Source organism: Cajanus cajan, chromosome 7 (assembly GCF_000230855.2).
Source record: "Cajanus cajan strain Asha chromosome 7, NIPB_CcT2T_4, whole genome shotgun sequence".
In the NCBI taxonomy this organism is placed as follows: domain Eukaryota; kingdom Viridiplantae; phylum Streptophyta; class Magnoliopsida; order Fabales; family Fabaceae; genus Cajanus; species Cajanus cajan.
Window position 1 is genome coordinate 44,580,042 of NC_138523.1, and position 24,948 is coordinate 44,604,989.

The following is a 24,948-nucleotide window of genomic DNA, read 5'->3' on the forward strand; positions in this document are numbered from 1 at the left end:
AATGCTCCTCAAGTCAATATTTTGGAGGAAGCTAACCATGCAGATCTGATCTCCCTGCCCCCTCCGGCCTACAACTCGGCTAATGCCGACAAGAGCAAACACTGCCGATATCACAGGAATTATGGGCACACAATGGAGGAATGTTGGAGCCTCAAAGACAAAATCGAAGAGTTGATTCAAGCTGGTCACCTTGGACAATACGTCCAACGAGGTCAAGCTTCTCGCGGAGGTTTCCGAGGACGCGGTAGAGGACGAGGTCGGTATTCAAATCGATACCAAGGACGGTACCAGGGTCACCATGGTCATCAAGAACATGGCACCTACCAACAAGCACCTGCGCGTGAAGAAAATAAACCCAGTGCAAACAGTGCCGATCCACAACACGGAGATAAACCCTCTGCCGAGAATAATTTGCTCGGGATCATTAATACCATTTCGGGAGGTTTCGCTGGAGGAGGAAGTTCTAGCTCCGCCAGAAAGCGGCATTTACGCAATGTTCATCACATCGACAATTCCACCAACTCGAATTCCAAGATGAACCCATCAACTCCTCCCATCATCTTCACTGATGACGATTATGAAGGCATAAGCCTCAACCAGGATGACCCCATGGTCATTTCGGTCGAAGTAGCCAACTAGGAGGTCCAAAAGACTCTAGTTGATCAAGGCAGCTCTGCTGATGTGTTGTACTGGCCAACCTTTCTTAAGCTTGACATTCCTCACAGTATGATCCAACCATACTCCGAGCCCCTCGTGGGCTTCGCAGGTGAGCGAGTCCATACTCGCGGATTTATTGAATTACTAACATCTTTTGGTACAGCTTCGAATTCGAGAAGGGTGTTGGTGAAATACCTCTTAGTTGATGCCATCACTTCTTACAACATCCTTATCGGAAGACCCACACTGAACTAGTTGGGAGCTGTAGTATCTACACCCCATTTAACCATGAAATTCCCGGGGATCAATGGACAAATCATAGCTATCAAGGCCAATCAACAGTTAGGGAGGAAATGTTACGCCGAAAGTCTAAAGATCACTCCCACCAAACCTCAACTCGGGACGACAAGTTCAACCACAGTGGCCCATGTTGACAAAGACGAGATGGTCGAGTTGGATCCCCGAGTTGACATGTACGACCATCGACCTAGTCCTGTTGATGATTTGCTAGAGCTCCAAATTGGTAAGAAACCGGGACAATGCACCAAAATCGGAAAGCACACAGAGGCCGAGCTCCGAGGTAAAATCATGTCAATTTTAATTAAAAATGCTGACCTTTTTGCCTGGAGTAGTGCAGATATGCCAGGGATAGATCCAGTTTTAGTTGCCACAAATTAGCTATTTACAAAGAAGCAAAGCCAATATCTCAGAAGCAAAGGAAGATCGGTGGTGAAAGAAGAAAAGCTGTTAAAATTGAGACTCAAAAATTGTTGAATGCAGGATTCATCAAAGAGATTACATACACCACTTGGCTAGCCAATGTCGTAATGGTCAAGAAATATAACGGCAAGTGGCGTATGTGTGTCGACTACACAGATTTAAACAAAGCCTGTCCGAAAAATGCATATCCTCTACCCAGCATTGATAGGCTGGTGGATGGAGCTTCTGGTTATGTCATGCTAAACTTTCTGGATGCTTACTCAGGCTATAATCAGATTCTCATGTATCCTCCAGATGAAGAGTACACTGCCTTTATCACAGAACAAGCTAATTACTGTTATCACGTCATGCCATTTGGGCTTAAAAATGCAGGAGCGACATATCAGAGATTGATGGACAAGGTATTTGCCTAACAGATCGGGCGTAATCTCGAAGTCTATTTTGATGACATGGTCATCAAGACGAAGTCAGCCACTGATCATGTCCGAGATCTCGAGGAGATTCTCCAACAAATCCGAAAATACAACATGAGGTTAAATCCTGAGAAGTGCGTTTTTGGAGTTCAAGGGGAAAAATTCTTAGGATTCATGCTAACTTGCCGAGGGATAGAAGCAAATCCAGACAAGTGTCAGGCATTGATTAACATGAGGAGTCCCCAAAATCACAAGGAAGTACAGAGATTGGCAGGAAGGCTCGCTAGTCTATCTCGGTTCATTCCTAAAATGGCGGAAAAGGCCAAACCTATTTTCAACTTGCTCAAAAAACCCAAGGATTTTTGTTGGGATGCCCAGTGTGAACAAGCGTTTGTGGATTTCAAAACCTTTTTGTCTGCACCCCCTATCCTAACCAAACCTCAGGAACATGCCGAGCTTTTGTTATACCTTGTCGTGGCTGATAATGCAATCAGCTCGGCACTTATGCAAACCGACGGTAAGAAACAAATTCCTATTTACTTTATTAGTCGTGTTTTGCAGGCAACCGAGCAGAGGTACCAAACTATTGAGAAATTGATCCTAGCCTTAATAACCTCGGCGCGCCGACTAAGGCCGTATTTCCAAAGTCATCAAATTGTGGTCAAAACTGATTACCCTATTAAACAGATACTTCGGAAGCCCGATCTCGCAGATTGGATGACAGCTTGGTCGATTGAACTATCTGAATACGGAATTAGGTATGAAAGCTGAGGAGCTTTGAAAGCCCAAATTCTTGCTGATTTCATAGCTGAGCTCACACCTAGCCTCCCGTTGGAAGATCAATGTTGGATTTTACATGTCGATGGCTCGTCTAATACCAAAGGTAGTGGTGTTGGTATTATCCTTGAAGGTCCTGATGATATGATGCTTGAGCTTGCAATTAAATTTGATTTCCGAGCCACTAACAATCAGGTAGAGTACGAAGCTCTACTTGCAGGTTTAAGACTGGCAAAAGATGTTGGTATTAAGAAGCTCAGATGTTGCAACGATTCTAAACTAATTACAGAGCAAGTCGAAGGAAGTTACCAAACCAAGGAACCACAGCTCCAAAAGTATAACCTTATGGTGTCTCATTTAACCTCTTCTTTTGACCATTTTCAGATTGAGCATGTTTCACAAGCACACAATGTTAGAGCTGACCTGCTATCCAAACTAGCCAGTACTAAACGTCCAGGACAGCACAAAACAATTATTCAGGAGACAATTAGCGCACCAAGCTATGATTCTATAGCAGTTTTGGCCAACAATCCTGGTCAGTCCAGTTGGATGTTAAGCATATGGCAATATCTCACAGACGGTACTTTACCGAGCGACAAAGTTGAAGCTTCAAAGGTCAAAGCCAAATCTTGCCATTTCACACTCGAAGCTGGTGAATTATTCAAAAGGGGATTCTCAGTACCCCTTTTAAAATGCCTTAACTCGGATCAAGCTGAGTACGTAATGGACGAGATCCATAGAGGCATTTGTGGCATGCATTCTGGAGCTCGATCCATGGCTGCAAGGGTGGTCTGAGCTGGATACTATTGGCCAACTATGAGATCGGATTGCAAAGCATATGTACAAAAATGTCAAGCTTGTCAGAAATTTGGCAACCTACATCAGTTACCTGCAACAGCACTCCACTCCATGCAATCAGCATGGCCTTTCGCGTGGTGGGGAATGGACATTCTCGGTCCTTTCCCAATTGCCAAGGGTCAATTAAAATTTTTAATTGTAGGAATTGATTACTTCACAAAGTGGATCGAAGCTGAACCTTTAGCGCGCATTACGGTGACAAATGTGCAACGCTTTACCTGGAAGAAAATCATTTGCAGGTATGGTTTACCTCAAGCAATCACCACCGACAATGGAAAGCAGTTTGTAGATAAGAATTTTGAGCAATTCTTGGTGCAACTCGGAATCAAGCATAAAGTCACATCCGTAGAACACCCGCAAACAAATGGCCAAGCTGAAGCAGCGAATAAAGTGATTCTACGTGAGCTTAAGAGGAGGTTAGGATCTTCCAAGAGCGAGTGGGTTGAAGAATTATCTAGTGTCCTGTGGGCATACCATTGCACACCACAGACCACCACTCAGGAAACTCCCTACAAGTTGACTTATGGTTCCGATGCAATGATACCCGTGGAGGTCGGCGAGCCAAGTCACAGACGATTAACTTTTACCGAATCCTAGAATGCAGAACAATTGTGCTTGGACAAAGATCTACTTGATGAAACAAGAGAACATGCCAGAGTGCAAGAAGAAGCATGTAAACTTCGGGCATCACGGAGATACAATTCAAAGCTCAAACCGAGATCCTTCCACGAAGGAGATCTTGTTTTGAGAGCTACAGGTGATGCTCGAAAAGATGCCTCTCAGCAGGAAAGTTCGCAGCAAATTGGGAGGGCCCCTTCCGCATCTTAGAATGCCTACAAAATGGAGCGTATAGATTGACCGAGCTCAGTGGCAAAGTTCTCTTTAGGACTTGGAACGCCACCCATTTGAAATTTTACTTCAGTTAAATACATATGTACACCCAGGTACTGTACTCTTTTTCCTACTTCAGTCTTTTTTCTCAATAAAAAAGAAGGGTTTTGGCTGAAGAGGTTTTAACGAGGCATACCTGAGGTCAGCAAGAGAGATGTAATACACATATAACTCTATATTCAATATTACAAGTTCTCTCTTTTTCATAATTTGATTTTTGCTTGTTCACTACTTTGATTAACTATTAAATTAATTTGAAGCTTGACCAAGGTTGAGCCAATGATTATGATGCCATCCAGATACCAATGTTTATAAACGTGTCCAATCCTGGACTGATATTAATTTCCATTTTGGACCGATGTTAATTTCCATTTCAATTCAAAACTTGGCCAAGTATGAGTCAATGTTTATAATATCGTCCAATCCAGAAGCTGACGTCAATTCTGATCTGAAGCTTAGCAAAGCTCGCATATTGTTTACAATCTAATTTATAATCTCGCCAAGTTTGAGCATTACATTCGCCAAGTTTGAGCATTACATTAGCTGAGTTCGAGCAATAAATTACATTAGCCGAGTTCGAGCAACAAGTTACATTAACCGAGCTTGAGCATTATTTCAGGCAAGTCTAAGCGATAATTCAGCCAAGTCTGAGCAATAATTTAGCCAAGTTTGAGCAATGATTTAGCCAAGTTTTGAGCATTTGATCTAGTCAAATATGACCACATCTGAATAATGTTTTAGCCAAGTCTAAACGACATTTCAGTTAAATTTGTTTCCCCGCAACACAATATCATAATTTAGCTAAAAGTTCTAGCTAAGAGTCATTTGACAAATCCACGCCTTAGTTAAATCCAACTTTATTCTACCAACATCAGACAACCATCACTCAAATATCTAGGCGTCAACCTCAAGCATCATACCATAATTCGTCAAAACGTTTAAAATATCCATGATACAATTAAAAATACTATAAAAGTTATCCAAAGTCTAGCCTTTAAAGGCCGCAGAAAACATAAATCCTAAATACCAAAACCCTACCACTTAGTCAATACATATAATTACTCATTGGTTTCTTCACTGCTCATTTCATCAGCAATGTCGTCTTCGTTGACCAACTTCCCCTTGTAGACATCTTTGCTGATATCAACATCTGATAGGTCATTGTTCGGAGCAATGAACTTCACTTGCCGCAGGGCCTTAGAGTATCCCCTCTTGTGCTCTACAACCACTTGGTACTCAGTAGTCTCAATTTCTTTCTTCAGTTTCCTATTCTCATTTTCAATTTCTCCAATCTTCCTCATGTTCGTAGCAATAACCTCTTGACAGGCCCTATTCTTCTTATAAAGTTCCACCATCTCGCCCTTCAAACTTTGAATACTCCCTCCATCTTCTGTTACTTTCTTCTCCAGTGACACAATTTTCTCTGCTTGTGCTCCTTTCTCTTTTTCCAGCAAATTCACCCTCTTCAAGAGGTCCTCTACTTTGGCCGCGTACGATTTATTTGATCTAACTGATATCTCAAAAGCCTTTGAATTCTCTTCTAATTTTTTCTTCAGCTCGCCAATCTCAGCATTCAAAGGTCCAATTTGGGAATTCTCGGTCCTCAGTTTAGACATCTGCATAGCATTTTTATTCCATTTTTTCTTCCAATGGTCTACTACAGAAATAGACCTCTGCAGAAACACTTGCACCGAATCCAGCCCTTCAACAGCCCCAACTTTCTCGATCAAAGCTTTGTCAGCAATGTAAGCTGGGTCTTCCTTGTAAAACGATTCCGCCTTTAACTTGGCACTCCAGAGCGACGTCACATCTGGCGACATACTTATATGATCCAACATTGTCAGGGGATGCTCGGCATCGTACCTTTGGTGCAATGATCTCGGGCGATTTGTCTGCCCACCTTGGGAAGATCCCCCTTGCGAAACTGGAGAGTTGAATCCGAGTTGCGCAATTGTGGTCTCCAAGTTAGATACTAACTGTTCCGACAACTCGGGAACTTTAGTATCGGTCGACTTCAAGTGTACTTGGGGCTCAAGGACCTTGGTGTTGGCAACCTACAAGAAAAGATAAGTTGGAAAATAACACTCAACAAATTATTTTTAACACCTCAACAAATTATTTTAATTGCAGTGTTAAGGGACATACCTCCTCTTTTTCTAGATCAATCACAACATTTTTCTCCTTCCCTAGCGGACCAACATCACTCCCTGGGTTAGCAGTCTTCAGGCTGGCAGCACCCTTTGCATCACTCTTTACATTCTCCTCAACCTTTGGTATACTTGAACCGCTGGTTGCACCTTCTATCTTTTGTTTCTTAATTTTCTTTTTGGGAGAAGCAGCATCAGGAATTTCTTCGAGGTTGAATTTTCCCTTTAATTCGAGCTACTTACTCCTCCCCATGATGTCTGCATCAAATCAACCATGGTAACCTCAGGTACAAAATAAATAACTCTACGACTTGCTTAATCATTGTTAATATTACAACTATTACTTACTTTCTAAATCCTCTTGAGGATTCTTTGATCCAGCAAGCATTAAAATTGACTTGCTTTCTAAGGGCCGAGGCAGTTTCTCCAATTTCCCTATATCTTCCACCTCGGATGGGGACAATTCTAAACCCTCTGACCTAGTAAATTTTACAGGCCGAGATTGCCAGTAGAAAGGAAACCTTGGTTTTCCATTCCGAAAAAAGACACTGTCCAACATCGAATCATTACAACTCGACCGAACTTTAACAAACTCTTCTTTAAAGTTTTTGTAGGATTGGGCAAATATTTGAAACAACCCCCCTCCTTTCAAATTCCCACTCAATGAAACCCAGCCGAACGGTGGCTCTCCTAATTTTATTCGGTAGAAATGCATAAACCTTGCTACACTGACTTCTATTCCTAACACTGCACAGAGAATCTGGAACGCATGGAGAAAGCCCCAACTATTCGGATGTAATTGACTTGGTGCTACATTCACCTTTTCCAAAAATTCACATTCGAACGGGGTGAATGGCATTAACACACCTAAATCTTTAAACACACATTTATACATATATACGCTAGGTGACACACTGGAACCTTCACAGTACACGCGCTCTTCAGAAGTACAGGGTTCTATGATAATCCGCCCCAGCATGGGTGGTACACAAAACCTCAGATGATGCTCCAGCACGCTCACCCCCATTAAATCCACAAATTTGCTGCTATACTTCCCTACATCACCCCTCACCCACTCGTACCCAGATGCTGCTATTTTAGGATGTGAGTCCTTCCGATTGTTCCCTCATCTCTTTCACATTTTCGTCTCCTCCGTCTCTGCCATTTTACTCTTCCCTTTGCCACTTTTCATCCTACCCTTGTTTATCAACCCACACCTATAAGCTACGCACGGACCGCAAATGCAATTTCAAACACAAAAGAATCAGTACATACCTGGAAACGCCCAAAATAAGTGAATAACGCTGGCACTGTAGCACTTCCTCTCTCGCGTCTCTTTGCACAAATGATATTCCAGTAGGAGGCGTACGCCCATTTAAATTCTTATTTTCGCATCCCTCCATGTTTCAAGCGTTCCCTTTACTTTTCACACTTCCCCATGCGACCATCGTTTCGCATTCGCCGCCCAATTAATGGCACCCCGTCACTTCTACCACGTGTATCATGAAACGACATAACTCCTCACTGCACAGCTGTCACCACTCAAGCACTGTGACCCCTCATGTCACTTCTGATTTTCTTCTGGGCTGTGACACCTCACCACGGGACCTCGGCCATCTTACTTTGTATTCAAACTCTTTCGCTCTTACATCGCTCAGAGCTTGGGGGCTTATGTACCACCCTGGACGAGGACCGAGGTCACACCGAGATCCATATCCCATCCCCGATGTGAAACCGAGGTCACGCCAAGATTATAACATAAGAATGTTGACTAAACATTAGCTGACTGAGACCGTGAAGTCAGTAGTACCAATACCAAGGTATATAAAGAACGTCGAATATATAACACGTGATAATAATGACCGAGTTAACCATAGTTAACTCATCTTGAATAATCGCTACAGCAGTTACATCAGAAAACCGCTCCACTCAGGTAAAGGATAAGTATGATAATGAACGAGGAAAAAAGACTAACTTGATCGTCGAAGTCCTTTTTGCAAGTACATCCGAGACGCCCGAGCAAGGAGACCGAAGAGAAGGAATTCGTTCCACCAATCAACCTCGTACACTCTTAGCCAGGCTCAACAGAAGAGATGACTTATTCGAGTTAGGAAGACGACCTGATTCGCGTAAGTACATTAATAATTTATAACTAGTATTTTAACTTGTAAATTTCATGGATTAACATATATATTATATACAACTAAAATTTATAATATACTATATATACAAAAAATATTATATTTGCATTTATAAATTATATTTAAATTCTGTATAAATATATATATATATATATATATATATATACATATGTATATATAAATTATACTTTATAATTAAGATAAATTATTTATATTGTGACATGATTTTTTAATTATTGATAATTTTAAAAATATAAAAATTTAATTCATAAATTGTTATTAGCTTTTTATTATTATTTTTTATTTTTTGAACCAGCTTGTGTTTTTTTTTTATTGGATTATATCCGAAGAGCCCGGAAAATAAATGGAAATAGAGTAAAAAATAGAAATGTTTGATTTAAAATAAGAAAAGGGAAATAGACGAAAAAAACCATTGTTAATGGAATTTTATATGATAAAAGCAATTGTTATTTTGTGAAAATCAAATATCGCATTTTTGACAATTTTATACTACTAGAAAATATCCAAAATCACAACTAAATGCTATTTTTCTTTTTGACAATCTTTAACTAGTTAAAAGTCATCACAAAATGTTAAAAGTGATGCGTCTACAGTTTATTTATGATCATTTTTGTAAAGTCACCACAAAATGTTAAAAAGTGATGCGTCTACAGTTTATTTATGATCATTTTTGTGGTGAAATACATAGGTGTCAGATTTATAATTTTTTCCTCGCCACCTATTTTTTTCTACTAAACACATTTCATTTCCTATTTCCATTTTTTTTCTCTTTTCTTCCCCATTTTCTCTCCATTTCATCCCTACTAACACAACATAATGTTCTAACAAAATACATCACGTCAATTATATTACAAGGATGAAGTCATAAATCATTACAAGGATAAATATTTATAAGATAAATTTATTTTAACTTCTGTTTTCCTTAAAATCTTGATAGTATCATATGATTTAATTTGCACTTGATATAAATATGGTTAAATGTTACCTATAAAATAGGATTAGCTCGATCAAATTTATAGTCATGATCTATTAATCTTAACATCATATAGAGAGAGAGTTCAACTCTATTTACTTTATTATTTGCATGCTAGAAACCAAGTCCATTTCGAGTGGTTGCGAATTTTTGGTTTTGATTTTTTAAAACAAAATGAGTTTGACAAAAATGGAGCTTAAATGGTTTTTAACTCAATTTCAAAATACTTTAACATTTTTTTTAAATTAAGAAAAAACATTTGCAAATTTGGTTTTAATTTTTAAAAACAAACTATTATATTTGAAAATTACTATTTTGTTGTCATTATTAACATCAACACTATTTCTGATATCGTCGTCATTAATATTAACACTATCATCACTATCATTATCATCACTACTATTATTTACATTGACATTATTATTATCATTGTCAACATTATCACTAATAACATTCTCATTGTAACTACCAATAAAACTTTTAACATTATCACTATCATTATCATTATTATTGTTGACATTATCATTATTGTCATCATTATTAAGAGTATCATGACTCCATCATTATCATTGTCAATGTTATCATCACCATTAACATTATTACTTATATTGTTACCTCTAATACTAATATTATCATCGCTATCTCACCACCACTACGCACTATTATCATCAACATTATTATAATGATGTATAACATTATATGTTTATGTAAATAAGAATAATTATAGATTTATTTAAAGTAAATATTCAGTTAATTTAATTAATAAAATATTAAATATTTAATAATATTATATTATTTAATAAATATTATTTTAATATAAACTTTTTTTTTTTCATGATGACTTATGTAATGGGACATAGGTTAGGGTTGGAATTAATATGTCTCCCATTATGGGAAAACAATTATACACCAATCAGATATATTATTTTTAAATTAACATTTAGATTTTTGTCTTTTTCTTACTATGGAATTATCCTTCCCTCTAATGTCACTCTTCCATCCACCCCACCTTTCCCACAATCCCACTTTGAGCTCTCAAATGTGCTCTCCACCTCCAACCTTGTCGACCATGTCAGTTTCAAGGTCTGTAAGTTTGATGTTGGCCAATTGTGTTTCTACAACATGCTTCTTTGCACTAGCTCCATTGTTGATCATGCTAACTCTCTCAAAGGTTTCTCATTAGGCCTCAACACCAAGAACTATGAGTTAGCCAAGCAATATGTAAAGATGTCCTCTTTTTAAGGATAATGAAGAAATGAATATGTTGTGGTATGAGAAATGCAGTAGAAGTAATCTAATCATTTGTTGAAAGTCAAAGTATTTAAAATTGTATTTTGTTTTTCTTTATCTTAAAATGAAGATTTTATAACTAATTGTTATATTTTTATGGGCCGCGAAAATCTCATGATTTTGTAAAAAATTATTCATTATTAGTTTTATATTATGTTGCTCAATCATAATTATTAATGACTAGATTTTGTGTCAAATATATGTTTTGAATCAAATAAATGTCAACTTGTGTTACAAAAAGGGGTGTGAATGATGAGGTACTTAACTAGGCACTTGGTCAGACCTTATCAGCAAAAGATCAGGAGGCTACACTTGTCTACTAGTCTTGAGTATGAAAGGTGTAAAGGTTAAATAGTAAAGATATAGTAGACCTTGTGTCTTGCGAGGACCTTAAACCTGGACCTTGTACTATCCTTTCTTACAACAAAGGTCTCTTACCTTTTATGCATTTCAATCTTTCACTGTAGTGCTAAGTTTATTTATTGCCGAGTTGGATGTGAGTTTATAACTGATTATTGTACAATAGATTCAACTTGTATCGTGTAAAAATTTTCACTAACTATTTGCCGAACGAGTCATGTATTCGATGTCTCCATAAATTTATTTTGTTAAAAGTCACACTCTTCAATCTTTCGCATCTGTAAATGAACGATTGATTCAAGTTATGTTGTGCTTGTCGATTCCACTCACGTGTTTTCGAGTCAATTTTTTGTGTGGGCTGGTCAGTTGCAAGTCAGTCCTACTCATGCCTTTTTGAGTTTTTTTTTGTGTATGGTGGCTGATTACAAGCCGATCCTACTCACATCTTTCCCATCGATTTTTTGTGCGTGGTAGTCAGTTGTAAGTCACTCTTACTTATGTCTTTTCGAGTTGATTTTTTGTGTGGTGATTGGTTGCAAGCTAGTCTTACTCACATTTTTCTGAGTTGTTTTTTTATGCAGGGTAGCCAATTGCAAGCCAATCCTAGTCACATGTTTCTCGGTCATTTTTTTTTCACGTAGTAATCGGTTGCAAACTAGTCCTACTCAAGTCTTTTTTAGTTGATCTTTTGTACGTGATGATTAATTACAAATTGGTCATACTCACGTCTTTCAAAGTTTTACATATATTATCATTATACATGTTATTTAATTTGAAATGAAGCAAACAAATAAACAAAGAATTATAATCATAATAGTGAATTAATAACTAAAATCACGAAATATACAAAATTAATATAATATGGTTATTTTGCAATTTTATCCTATGGGAGGGTACCGAATCATGTTGAGGTTGTTCTACAATCTAATTGTTGAAATCGTGGTCTGGCATTTGGATGGTCTCTGCAATGTCGAAGTGGGCAAATCTAAATATCGTAGCAGAGTGAAAAGTGAAAAGGGAGGTGAGAAAATGTGAAGGATAAATGTAAGAATAAAATGAGAGAAAAGGAGAAAATAAAAATGAATTAAATAGATGTAGTAGTTATAATTTATAAATATGTTTGATAGGGCAAGAAACCAATTGGTTGGTGGTGAAAAAAAAAAAGAATATTGAATGTGGTGTGGAAATTTGACCCATATGCCCTGGGGCTGGCGTTTATTGTAGCTGGCTAGTTGCCTTGCCCCCATCGCATCACACAGAATCAGAGGAAAGGAGACGTACGATATGGATAGGGTCTTCTCAGTGGACGAAATCTCCGATCACTTCTGGCCGCCGCCGATCCCCGTCTCCTCCGCCCAAGACTCCTCCAAGATGACCCGCAGCGCTTCCGAGTGGGCCTTCCAGCGCTTCATCCAGGAGGCCACTGCTTCCGCCTCCTCTCCGCCCTCTTCCTCCTCCGACGTCGTCTTCGTCGAGATCGACGACCAACCCAAACCCCCTCCCAACAACGCCACCCCTTTGCCCAATGCCTCTGCTCCCCTCCCCCTTGACTCCCAGGACTATCAGGCCTTTCTCAAGAGCAAGCTCAATCTCGCATGCGCCGCCGTCGCCATGACTAGGGTAATCCTCTTCTTCTTCCTCTCTAAGCGATTCCATTCCTTCGCTTTTCGATCTGTTTAGCGTCTTCACTTTTCTTGTTCTGTGCTTCCTGCATTTTTATTTATTTATTTATTCGCATTATAGTTCTCTCGCTAGGAACATTTGACTGTTTATATCGTTGGAGTTGAGATTAAAACGGATCCTTCGTTACAGGGAAAACAAGTAGAATTATTGCATGCGCCTTTTTCTGGGACCTCGTTTTTCGTTTCTGGGCTTTCGACCTTAATTAATATAGATAAAATAACATAGCTGAGTTTTTTAGGCATATTGTCAGGAGTTCGACTCCTGGTCATGTGAATAGAGAAGACTTTGTTAAGAGAGGAAAACACACTTTGGTGATATCTACGCCTTCAAATGAATTAGTCTCTGCCTATTGGCTGAGGATATGCATGCTGTGAAAAAAAAAAAATGAATTGTCTGTGGAAGCATGTAAGTGAGGGACACCTCTCAACACTTGAGCTAGCTTAGGGGATTGGGTTTATAGGGTCACCCGTTACTGAGCTGTACACTCGACATGTCTAGCCTTTGGGGTGAGAGAATGTTGGAATAAATAGCATATTCATGTGCAACTATTATGTAATTCAGAGTAGTATTTACATACAACAACTAAAGTCTTATCTCATCAGGTGAGGTCTACTATACTCGATTAAAAACCAAAGCTTGAGGAATATTAATTACTTTGAAATCTCCCTTGATATATTACCTGTTTCTGTACTTCGTTGGGCACTAGCCAGTATTAATCAACCTTATGAAATTCAGTTGAAAATTGACAGTTTTCTTTCAACAAATAGCTATACAGAATTTAGGCTGAAGTGTCCAAATAAAAGGTCTTCAATGGTTTCCATAAAAGGATTTATAATTATATATATGTTATTTTCCGTTCTTTCCCTCAGAGAATTGAGCCAGTATCTAATTTTTTCCCCTATGCATTGCAATAGGGATCTCTGGCCACAGCTCAAGATTCATCCACTCTTCCCAACGGTGGATTACATTCATCTAATCCTTCTCAAGTTGGATCTCAGACTACTTCTAAAGGTTTGAATTGGTAAATATTTATGCATACGTGTATTAGAAAAGTTAAATGTCAATACAGACTCTGAGTAAAGTACAGTCGACTGAAAGCTGAATGTAAAATAAATTAGTAACTATTAGCAGTTGCATGAGTAGGGGTGAACGCATAATCTATGTCTACCATTTTATTTTGATCAGAAAACTATTTCCCTCTTTCACCGATATGTTTAGTCATTTTTTTTAGCAGCTTTTAAGTTGATTTTTCTATATCTCTTTATATGGATAACAAATATTGAATTATTTCAAATATATCTGTCTCTGTAGCATCTATTTCTTCTGTAAATGATCCACCTGAGTTACAAGATAAAGATACCAAAGTACCAGCTGGGATTCCTTCTGTACCTACCATTCAAAAGAAACCTGCTGTTGCTGTTAGGCCATCAACAAGTGGATCATCAAGAGAACAATCTGATGACGAGGATATTGAGGGAGAGACATCCATGAATGATAACATGGACCCTGCTGATGCAAAACGAGTCAGGAGGTAACAATATTCTCAAAATTGCCCGACTTTGTTATAGAGAATGCTGGTGCTTCTTGTATACTCGGGAGTTACATGTTATATCATGTAATTGCATTCAGTGATTTAGAATAGAAGCTTGTTTTACTTGGTAGGATTTGCCAGCTTCTGCTAAGTCAACATAGTGTCTTTGGATATGCATCTTGCAAGGTCTGACGTGTGTAACTTGGAAGCAACACTATAGCTTCTGTATTTTCTTTCATTACAATATTGACGTCGTGAACATCAAACTAAAGGCATGTAGATAATACACTAGCAAACACACACTTAGTGATTGGGATGCCAGAAAAATTGCATCCAGTATCACATTAGATCTTTAAAGTGAGAGTAATGCTGCTTACTTTAGTTTTTTCCCCACAAATTGTGCACAACCTGTTGATGTGGTTACATCTATTATCTTCACTCTGAGCCTTTGCTAGAACCTTTTTCCTGTCAAACATTCTAACATAGTTGTGTACATGTCAGAACCCTTTTGAAGTTGTTACATTGTTCTTAAAGGGATTATGAACCTCCTAATTTGTTCTGTAAGTTGAACAAATTTTATGAGACCTATATATTGCCAGAGTAAAGTTTTTTTACACTGGCAACCAATTATATTTTTTAATTGTGCCATGTCACTGTAAACACATTTATTTTTAACAGTGACATGACACAATTAAAAGATATAATTGGTTGTCTGTGTAAAAAAACTTTACACTGACAGTGTATAGATGATTAACTCATTTTATATTGGTGGCAAGTTTATTTGACCTAGTATTTTTTTTTTCAGATAGGATTCCAAATTTACACTGTTATAATAAAATACTAATTTGTGCGTCTAGGAGACAAATTCTGCATCGGTTAATTCAATGCCTATTAATATTTATATCTCAGGATGCTATCCAATCGGGAGTCAGCCCGGCGCTCAAGAAGAAGAAAGCAAGCCCATTTAACTGATCTGGAAACACAGGTGTGTATAGCTTATTTTATAGACCTGACTTGTTTCTGCCCCCTCTTCTGTGTTAGACGGCTAGTCCTCCCATAGAATTGTTGATGCTTTCTGACATTTTATTCTATCATAGGTTTCACAATTAAGAGGTGAAAATTCTTCTCTGTTAAAGCGCCTTACTGATGTTAGTCAGAAATACAATGACTCTGCTGTTGACAACAGAGTATTAAAAGCTGATGTTGAAACATTAAGAGCAAAGGTAAAGTCCTAGTTTATACTTGATTTAACTAAAACCTATTATTTGTCAAACCTACTTGCTCTTTCTAAGTTTGGCTGACAAACTGAAGAATGGTGTCCAATCAGGGCATTATTAAAAGCTGTTGCTTCATCTGTATTGACAAGGATCTGACATGTTTGTAATTTCCTACCTTGTTATTCTCATTTTTAGGTGAAAATGGCTGAAGAAACCGTCAAAAGAATTACTGGGTTGAACCCAATGCTTCATGCAATGTCTGAGATATCATCAATGGGCATGCCATCATTTGATGGACGAAGCCCTTCGGACACTTCAGCTGATGCAGCTGTTCCTGTGCAAGATGACCCACATCATCACTTCTATCAACCAACATCTAGTAACCCTATTCCCAGTCATGATCTGAGAGTGAACAATGGGTTAGGGGGCATTTCTACAATTGAAAATGTGCAGCAGAACGCTGCAGCAGTGGTAGGTGGGAACAAGATGGGTCAAACAGCTTCCCTTCAGCGGGTGGCTAGCTTGGAGCATCTTCAGAAGCGGATTCGTGGTGGTGTGGATCCATCTAATGGGGAGCAGTAATTAAATAGACTAATCTCATCTCATGAATTAATCTCTAAAAACAGTAATTTCTGTGTTCTTTACAAGTAAAGCCCATTCTTCTGGAATACCTTGTAAATCAATTTATGGAGCACATGATACTGGATTCAATCAGTGCACCTCGTATCTTCTCTCGATATTTTTCCCAGTAAAAATCTCCTGATGATCGGATTTGGTCTGTACGTGAAACTATTACCCTTTTCTTTTTGTTGTCATTGAAACTGCCGACTATTTTCATATATTTTGCTAATGACGTTACATAAGATAAACTCCTGTTTTGCGAGAGCTTGAAGGTTATGAAAATTGCTTGGAGTGAGTTGGAACTTGTGATCTCGTCTGAGGTGGGCAGGAGGATTTATCACCTAATGTTCTATTACTCTTATTTTTAAACGAAGCCATATATATATATATATATATATATATATATATATCCGGTAAATTAAGAAAATACTGTATATGATGTCTGAAAGAAAGTAGTAAATGTGTTGGTAACTTGGTATAATACTGTAATAATTAGTGATCAATTCCATGCAATGTAAATGTAACTGATGGCCTTGAAAATTCATTAAATAATCTGTGCTTAAATGGCATGGAGGTTAAGATCGACGAATCAGACTAGTTTCTTTTAAAAGTGTGATGCGTTGTACTCCACTTTCATTTTATATCTTTTAATTTTTACATAATTCTTCATGAACGATGATTAATTTCCGTGTGAGATGTATAAACACAGCTGTAGTTTTAAAATGATGTTAACAACATAGCGAGTTCGGTTCAAAATCTATATTGACTGAAGAAAAAAAGAGTACACGCGTGCGTGCACGTAACAAAGCACGATTACCGTCTCTCCCTCTTTCTTTGTTGCCTCTGTGCTTATCTGTCTTCTTACGTCCACGTTTTCTGAGTAGGTTTGTCTCTTATCGTATATAATTTTTTATCCCAAGTCTATCTTCCTTTCTTCAATCTTTAATAAAAAGAGAAATTTTATTTATCTAATAAAATCCTACAAAAATTCTTATAACTTTTTGGTACATTTTATTTTGGCACGTGAAAATTATAATTTACAAAATAATAGAAAAAAGAGAAAATACTAAAAAAGTTAATATATGATAAAATGAAATAAAAAAAATACATGTATGAAATTTAATTAGAATATTTCAACAATCTATTTTTTTTTAAAATATTATTATCTAATCCATATAATCATATGATTTGTATTTATATAATTATATATAATATGATATGTATTTAATCTTTAGACTAATCTAATTCAATAAGGATCAAACTTATTGCTTTGATTTCTTCTTGTTCTTACTGCTTTGTGGTTTGTATCATTTTTTTATAGCATATCTTATGCTAAGGCAAACAATAATAATATTTATTTTGTTAATAAACAAAATAAAGACTTAAATATATTTTTAATTTATGTAAAATGAGTGAATTTTGATTTTAGTTTTTGTAATAAAAAAAGTTAATTTTTCGTCTTTCTAAAATTTGTGATTATGTTTTGGTCCTTATAAAATATTTTCTTTTAATTTTCATCTCTCTAAATTTTAAAATCACTATTATTAAGTCTTTATTGATGATTTTAATGTAGATAAATAATATTATTTGAGACTTAAAAAATAATTTAAAGGTGTCACATGCTAATATAGTATAACTAATAGTTGTGAGAAACATGTAAGATGATCACATAATCTTTTAATAAACAAATATAGTTAAAATTATTTACATTATAACAAGAATTAAAAATAATTGTTGTAAGTTTTAAATGATGAGAAATAAAGAATTTTTTTTACAAGAATCAAAATCAAAATAATTTTATTTATTTTATAGAGACTAAAAATATATTTAAATTTAAAATAAATTTATTAATTTTTATATAAATGTTTGTGTTGTAATAAATTATGAATTCTTATTGCGATTATCTTTGTAATCTTTCTTATCTTTATTAAAAAATTATAGGTATTTAGTTTATGAAGCTATTTGAGTTAGTCGGTAATTATTTAGATTAAGGGATAGTTTGTTGTGTGAAATAGTTGATGTTATCTTATTGAAGTTTGAAATCTTGAAATAGTGATTAGGGTATTTGGTGACAGGCCAAATCACAAGTGTGGTTAGAAAATGAGTATAATAAATAAACGATGATAAGTGAGTGTAAGAATACATTTTTTAAAAAGTTATATTTAAAATTAATAATTGAAACAGAAAAGTGGTAATGAAAAAAGTAAATGGTATGGTTAGTGTTATTAATAAAAGGCAGAAGGGTGTGTTGTCCATGCGTAATGAGAAGTGAGAAATTGGAAAAGCTGAAAAGCTTACAGTGGCAAATATAAAGCGGTAGGAATCGTGCAGTCCCATTGAGTCTCTGTTTGGTTGTGACATGGCGGGTAACAGCTCGGAGGGGTTGGGCGACGATTTCTTGGAACAGATCTTAGCAGTGCCGGAAGCTCCGGTGGGTTATGTGGGCAGAAACGTAGTGAGCGATGTGGGAGTGTTGCAATTGGGTTTCAGACCTCTGGGGTTGAATTTGGAGCAAAGCGGTTTTGTAAGACAGCAACAGCAAGAGGACCTGAATTCGACATCCTCATCAGCCTCTTCGACAGTACGTATTATTGTTATTAAATATTGATGATGAGGATGATGTTTAGTTATTGATGTTATGCATGTGAATTGTGAATTTGTGATGTGAGTGACAGGATATGCGGGGTTTGTTTTCAGCGTTTGGGCAAATGCATAGTCCTACTCTTGCTCCCTCTGTCCGCCCCACGCTGCCTCCTCACCCTCAACTCCACCTCCACCAACAGGTCTTTCCTCTATTATTTTCATTTTTCATTTCTTATTATAAATTAAATATTAATTCATTTACTCCTAATTTCTTTTTTTATCCCTTACTTTACAACTTTACCCTTTTCCCTCTGGATCCGCTCATTCTCTTAAATCTTAATTTACAATTTCACTCCCTTAACCTCAACCTCAACCTCAACCCCAACATTCACATTCACATTCGCCCAATCGTTGCCTTTTTTTCATTCCTATTTTAAATATTCCCACATTTTGTTTTCTACTCACTTTTTTCTTTTCTCATTTATATTTTCAGTACCAACTTTGCTGCATTTTTTTTTTGGAATTTTAGGAGCATACGTGCCACTTTTTTTTTTTTTTTTTTCTCTCTCTCTCTCCTACTCTCGTCTTCTTTTCCATCTTCTGTTTTGGAATTTTGCAATCAGTGATAGTTTATTAGTACTACTTTTCTTCTGCCAACGCGTTTTCTTTGCTTGTTTTCATTCGTAGATTATAGAATACTTTCTGCCTACGCGTTTTCTTTTCTCATATTCATTGCTCATAATTGACAATAAGCTTTTTAAATATTATTTAACCTACTTTTATGTGAATTCTATTATGTAAATAAAGAGTGAGTTAATTTATTTAATAAAGTCACAAATAATTTATGCAATAATTATATATATATATTGATGAATTTCTTCTTTGAATAAATAATATATAAGCAAACATTGGATAAATTTATTGATATTTATAATAATTACTTTAAAACTTATATAAAATATTTTTTATTTATTAGTTGATAGTATAAATATTTTTTACACTAACAAAAAAATATTTTAAATTCCTCACCTTTTTATATTTTGTCATAATCTACTTTACACTAGGAAGAATTATATATATATATATATATTTTTTTTTTTTACTTTTGTACAATAATTTTTTATAACATTATTTTTTATTTTATTTTTCTAGAATTTAATTATCATTTACGGTCAATTCTCTCTATTAATCAGAAATTCTGTATATTGTTTTAAAAAATAATAATAAACTTACTCTAGATGAGTACATGATCAATTACTACTGATCAAATCACTCTCATATGTAGTATTATTTTTTCTATCACACCACTGATCTATTATTTTTTGTTTTTCTTTATTATACAAATACAACTTCACAAACAAGTTAGTATCACATTCGCCCCATCCCATAGCCAATAGGCAACACTGCAACAGGTGACTTGGTTTCCATTTCAAGTTTCAACGCCCTCGTGCTGGGTAGGAGTGGACCCCTATTTACATATTTCTGTTTTGTTGGGGTTTGAGATTTTGACATTTTGCAAGGTAGCAAATGTGAACATTAATGATCATGGCAGTGGATCCTCCATCTCGTCTTTAACGGTGGGACCCGAACCTAAATTCAACATTTTAAAATACTCTATAAAGTGTTTTTTTACGTCAATTAATCAAAATTTTTAAATTATTTATTTTATTTTTATTTATTAAATAAGTAACTAACATGATAATATTAAAAAAATTGATTGATTATTAGTGTAAAAAAATTTTACATTGATAATATATAAGTAACTAACTCTTTAACAAATACTCTACTACCAACTTTTTTTTATTTTAAAATTGTTAAGAAAAAGGGAAAAATATAAAAGACTAATAAAAAAATATAATTCAAGTTTTTATGAAGTCCCCCAAGTTATGAAACACCGGTACCGACACTCGAATGAATGCACGCATCAAATATTTGTTCTTTACTTATTTATGTCCATGTCAATTGACAAGTATTATATTCTTGTGCATGATGCCTACAAAACCTCTTGAATATGCTTTACTTGCATTGCATTTGAACTGTTTAGGATTCTAGATGTAGTACGTAGTAAGTAACTAACGGGTAAAGCCAACCATGCACAACGGTTAAAATTCTCAAGGAAACAACTCCTAGTTAAGTTTATGGCAGGCGTCAGGCGTTGTTGGCACAATATAAATCACTGAAACAACAATTATTTACCTAATAATAAGTATCAATCCCGCAAGGTAATGTTTTCACATTAACTGCTAACTATTTAAAAATAATAATGGTGTTCAAAGTATTAGTTTGGTTATATATGAATTATATTTGTCATATTATTTAGTTAATGATCCCGTTGCAGGCTTTTCAGGGCCAGGCAGCTGCAGGTCCAGCATCAATGGGTGCTACACCGCAACCACCTGGGATCCGTCCTCGTGTGAGAGCAAGAAGAGGGCAAGCCACAGATCCCCATAGTATAGCTGAGAGGGTAATTCTAGAATAAAAATTTGTTTGGATACACATTTATAAACATTTTTTAGATCTTTTTTCTTGAAAAGTATTATTTTTTTTATAAAAAAATTCTCAAAAATTGCTTATAATTTATATTAAAGCTGAGTCTAATTTCTTTTATTTGTCCATCTACAAGTATTTTTTAATGAGTTTAGAAGGATTTTTTTAAAGTTTCTTTACTAAAAAAATAAAGATTTTTTTTTTCGGTAGAGACTAGAGAAGCTCTCCGATAATACTTTAACTTCTAAACAGCTATATGACAATTCATGGTGTTTCTTTTCATTCATTTGCATTGGATATGCAGTTGCGTCGTGAAAGAATCGCTGAAAGAATGAAGGCATTGCAGGAATTAGTTCCCAGCATCAATAAGGTTGGTGCTTCTCCTTGTCTCTCTAATGAACTTTTGTACATGAGTTAATCACTTATACATTGTCAGTGTAAAGATTTTTTACACTGACAATCAATCATATCTTTTAATAGTGCCATATCAATTGCTTATTTAATAAAATAATAATAAAAGTAACTTTAAAAGATATTATTGCTTATTGTAAAATAATAATAAGGTTATTTCAATTGCTTATAGCTTCAATCAACAAATACAATTTCCATTTTCTATTAAGTAACTTACAAATTATCATTTCTTTATGCTTCATAAGGTACTTTCATCTACCACTAAACTAAAGCTTTCTAAAAGCGTACGCATGGATTTTTATTTATCTTTATAAATTAAACCTCAAAAGTCATCTATTCAGTACTTAAGTATTAAGTATTCAAGATAGTGACTTATCTACTGTTAAAATGTGAAACCATTTGTGATGAATGTTATGAAATTGTGGTTGTAGACTGACAGAGCAGCGATGCTTGATGAAATTGTGGATTATGTCAAGTTCCTAAGGCTCCAGGTTAAGGTATGGAGGCTCCTATTATATGCGCATTCCAAGAAGACTTTCTCCATTTCCTGAACGGCTGAATCTATATTGAAAATTTCTTCCTATACAAAAGTTAAATGTTTTTTAGGCACTTTATAGAGCTCTTACTGAATCCATTATTATTATTATTATTATTATTATTATTTTGAGAAACTTGTTTCAAATTGCCTAGCCTCCCCAAGTGTTTAGTGTTAGTATACATGATAGGCTTATTTATCACTAGTGTGAAAACATCCATTCAGCTCATCTATATATACTGTCAGTACATGTCAGACACATTCCTGGATTGACACTGTAACTGCGTCGTATGTCTTCATATTGCAATGAGGTCTCAATTAAATAAGAGATGTCTACTAGATCTAAAGTAAATAGAATCTTTTGTCCTTTTCATATCATTTAATTTAATTTATTGGTATTTTCAAACAGGTCCTGAGCATGAGTAGACTTGGTGGAGCTGGTGCAGTTGCTCAGCTCGTGGCTGATGTACCCCTTTCTGCAGTGGAGGTGATAAATACTGGAAAGATGTTTTGAAATGCTACTTTCTTTTTTATGTCATACCCTTTTTATTATTTCCATCTACTTTAGTTTACTTTATTTTCATCAAGCACTGCACTAGTCCTAGACATGCAAATTTTTGTACCATGGTACGTTTCTAAACCGGATATGATCACAGATAAAATCATAGCAATCATGGCACTGAACTACACATGTAAATTTATTTACTTTTAAAGTCTACCTTGGCTTACATATTATGTATGTGTGTATTCTCATAACTTCATAGACATTTCTGTATATCAATTCTTACATTGGTTTTATTGATTCTATCAGCAGGGGGAGGACATAGAAGGTGGAGGCAATGAGCAAGCCTGGGACAAGTGGTCCAATGATGGCACAGAACAACAAGTGGCAAAACTCATGGAAGAAGATGTGGGAGCAGCTATGCAATTTCTTCAGTCCAAGGCACTTTGCATCATGCCAATATCTCTAGCCTCAGCCATTTTTCGTATGCCTCAATCAGAAGCATCAACAGGCATCAAGCCTGAATCAAATAGCCACTGATAGAACCGAACAAAAGTATCATGACAGACATTAATTACATAATTTTGTTTAGCCAAATCTTCCTCCTTTATGACAAGGGTATTCTACTTTCTTGTGTGATTTCCTGATTGGATGGAGAAGGATATAGTCGGTGCAGATGTTCACTCTTCTCAAGTTTTGTCAAACTAGGAGTAATTGTTATTCCTAATCAGTAAAACTGGAGGAGCCCAGCATGTCCTTGTCATGGTGAAGATCAATATTTTCAATGGCTTTATTGATGTTTTTCTTCCAAATATCTGTGGTGGGGTTGGTGGCGGATGACCAAAATATTTGTAGTGGAAGCTCTTTTCTTCGTTTTTGAATTTTAGTCAGTGGGAAGTGGGACCAATTAAAAGGAAAGGATGGGTACGCATGATGTATGTGGAGAAAACTTTAATGCAAATTGAATTAAAATATGGTTAGTTACCTTGTAAAGATGTTTGGAAGCATCTGACAATTGGAAAAGCTAAAGGTATTTTAAAATAATCATACATGTTGAGATTTTTGTTTGCTTCTTAAACAAGTGAATTCCATCACAAAATTAGGTGATAGATTACTGAACCGACTGCTTGATGAGAAAGTGGAAAATGACAGTTTATTAATTTACTGGAATCAACCTTATCTTCTTACTAATATATTTATATAAAGTTTTATGCTCAATGATAGAATAGAATTGCTATTTAATATTAATGTTGCTCGGTCACGAACTTGAAAGTTTCTTCAGATAAGAACAAGAGTTTCATGAGGCCGTTGGGATCTCCACCGAAGTTGGTGGATGAAAGCGAATCATGATGGAGGAGCGACGGTGATGAGCATCACAAAAAATGTTTCTCACGTTTAACTTAGTGTTTATACAATTGATAAGGAAAATAATTTCTATAATACTTCTTTAGATTTCTTTGTTTAAAAAAGATTAATTAAACCAATGATGTTCGCAACCCAAAATTTAGAGAAAAAGAGTTTGTTGCTTTTAATTATTTATAATTTCCTTAAAATTTATTCTTGTAATTGTTTATATAAGATCCGGTCATGAAACAATCTCTAATCAATGTTGTCTTTTGTCATTCCACTACGAAACCTCGCCAACATAACATAAATAGTGAATACTCAAATGACAAATTCTATAGTACCCATCTTATTTGAGAGGGTACTGATATAGTTTTTTATATTTTATATTTTTAATAATTTATTTAAATAATATTTATGATATTTTTTATTCTTTTAATTTTTAAATTATTTAGTCATTTTATTTTTATTTTATATATTCTAATTTATTTGTAATAATATTATTATATATTTAAATAATTTAATTTTAATAATTTTTTAAGTATATTTTTATCTTTTTATTTAAAATTTTTGAATTTCTATATTTTAATTTTAATAATTTTTTAAGTATATTTTTTTTGTCTTTTTGTCTTAAATTTTTGAATTTTTATATTATAATTTTAATAATTTTTTATTTCTACTATTTTTTATTTTTTTTAATATTTTATAATATTATTAAAATTTTATAATTTTAATTTCTATAATTTTATCTTATTTTTTATTATATAAGTATAATTTAAATTATTT

At 35.2% G+C, this 24,948-nt stretch overlaps 3 protein-coding genes across 8 annotated transcripts; all 3 read left to right on the forward strand.

Moving 5' to 3' along the window:
- Positions 1-1,826: 1,826 nt before the first annotated feature.
- LOC145950043 (uncharacterized) lies at positions 1,827-3,362 on the forward strand. Its single transcript, XM_083060962.1, has 4 exons — positions 1,827-2,307; positions 2,352-2,365; positions 2,478-2,548; positions 2,615-3,362. The coding sequence occupies exons 1-4, from the start codon at positions 1,827-1,829 to the stop codon at positions 3,360-3,362; spliced, it is 1,314 nt and encodes a 437-aa protein (XP_082917088.1).
- Positions 3,363-12,375: 9,013 nt separating this feature from the next.
- On the forward strand, positions 12,376-16,520 carry LOC109795315 (light-inducible protein CPRF2). The gene is made up of 6 exons (XM_020354771.3): positions 12,376-12,868; positions 13,846-13,942; positions 14,243-14,462; positions 15,372-15,447; positions 15,560-15,685; positions 15,875-16,520. The coding sequence occupies exons 1-6, from the start codon at positions 12,533-12,535 to the stop codon at positions 16,259-16,261; spliced, it is 1,242 nt and encodes a 413-aa protein (XP_020210360.1). The 5' UTR covers positions 12,376-12,532; the 3' UTR covers positions 16,262-16,520.
- A 1,908-nt stretch (positions 16,521-18,428) lies between these two features.
- LOC109816443 (transcription factor UNE12) lies at positions 18,429-23,899 on the forward strand. Of its 6 annotated transcripts, none has more exons than XM_020381476.3 (8): positions 18,429-18,881; positions 18,976-19,083; positions 20,404-20,460; positions 21,222-21,347; positions 21,675-21,740; positions 22,213-22,278; positions 22,726-22,803; positions 23,131-23,899. In XM_020381476.3, the coding sequence occupies exons 1-8, from the start codon at positions 18,660-18,662 to the stop codon at positions 23,356-23,358; spliced, it is 951 nt and encodes a 316-aa protein (XP_020237065.1). In that variant the 5' UTR covers positions 18,429-18,659; the 3' UTR covers positions 23,359-23,899. The 6 variants fall into 6 exon arrangements, with proteins under 6 accessions (XP_020237065.1, XP_020237074.1, XP_020237058.1 ...); XM_020381485.2 differs by having other exon boundaries at positions 18,447-18,881; positions 21,231-21,347; positions 23,128-23,899; XM_020381469.3 differs by having other exon boundaries at positions 18,449-18,881; positions 23,128-23,899.
- Positions 23,900-24,948: the final 1,049 nt, after the last annotated feature.

Bases quoted from the DNA above. Each gene is read 5' to 3' on its own strand.
- LOC145950043 (XM_083060962.1), top strand. From the start codon at position 1,827: ATGGTCATCAAGACGAAGTCAGCCACTGATCATGTCCGAGATCTCGAG. The intron at 2,549-2,614 runs GTATGAAAGCTG...GCTCACACCTAG, and splicing joins CTATCTGAATACGGAATTAG to CCTCCCGTTGGAAGATCAAT.
- LOC109795315 (XM_020354771.3), top strand. From the start codon at position 12,533: ATGGATAGGGTCTTCTCAGTGGACGAAATCTCCGATCACTTCTGGCCG. The intron at 15,448-15,559 runs GTGTGTATAGCT...ATTCTATCATAG, and splicing joins TAACTGATCTGGAAACACAG to GTTTCACAATTAAGAGGTGA. The intron at 15,686-15,874 runs GTAAAGTCCTAG...TCTCATTTTTAG, and splicing joins TTGAAACATTAAGAGCAAAG to GTGAAAATGGCTGAAGAAAC.
- LOC109816443 (XM_020381469.3), top strand. From the start codon at position 18,660: ATGGCGGGTAACAGCTCGGAGGGGTTGGGCGACGATTTCTTGGAACAG. The intron at 18,882-18,975 runs GTACGTATTATT...TGTGAGTGACAG, and splicing joins CCTCATCAGCCTCTTCGACA to GATATGCGGGGTTTGTTTTC. The intron at 20,461-21,221 runs GTGGGACCCGAA...ATCCCGTTGCAG, and splicing joins CCTCCATCTCGTCTTTAACG to GCTTTTCAGGGCCAGGCAGC.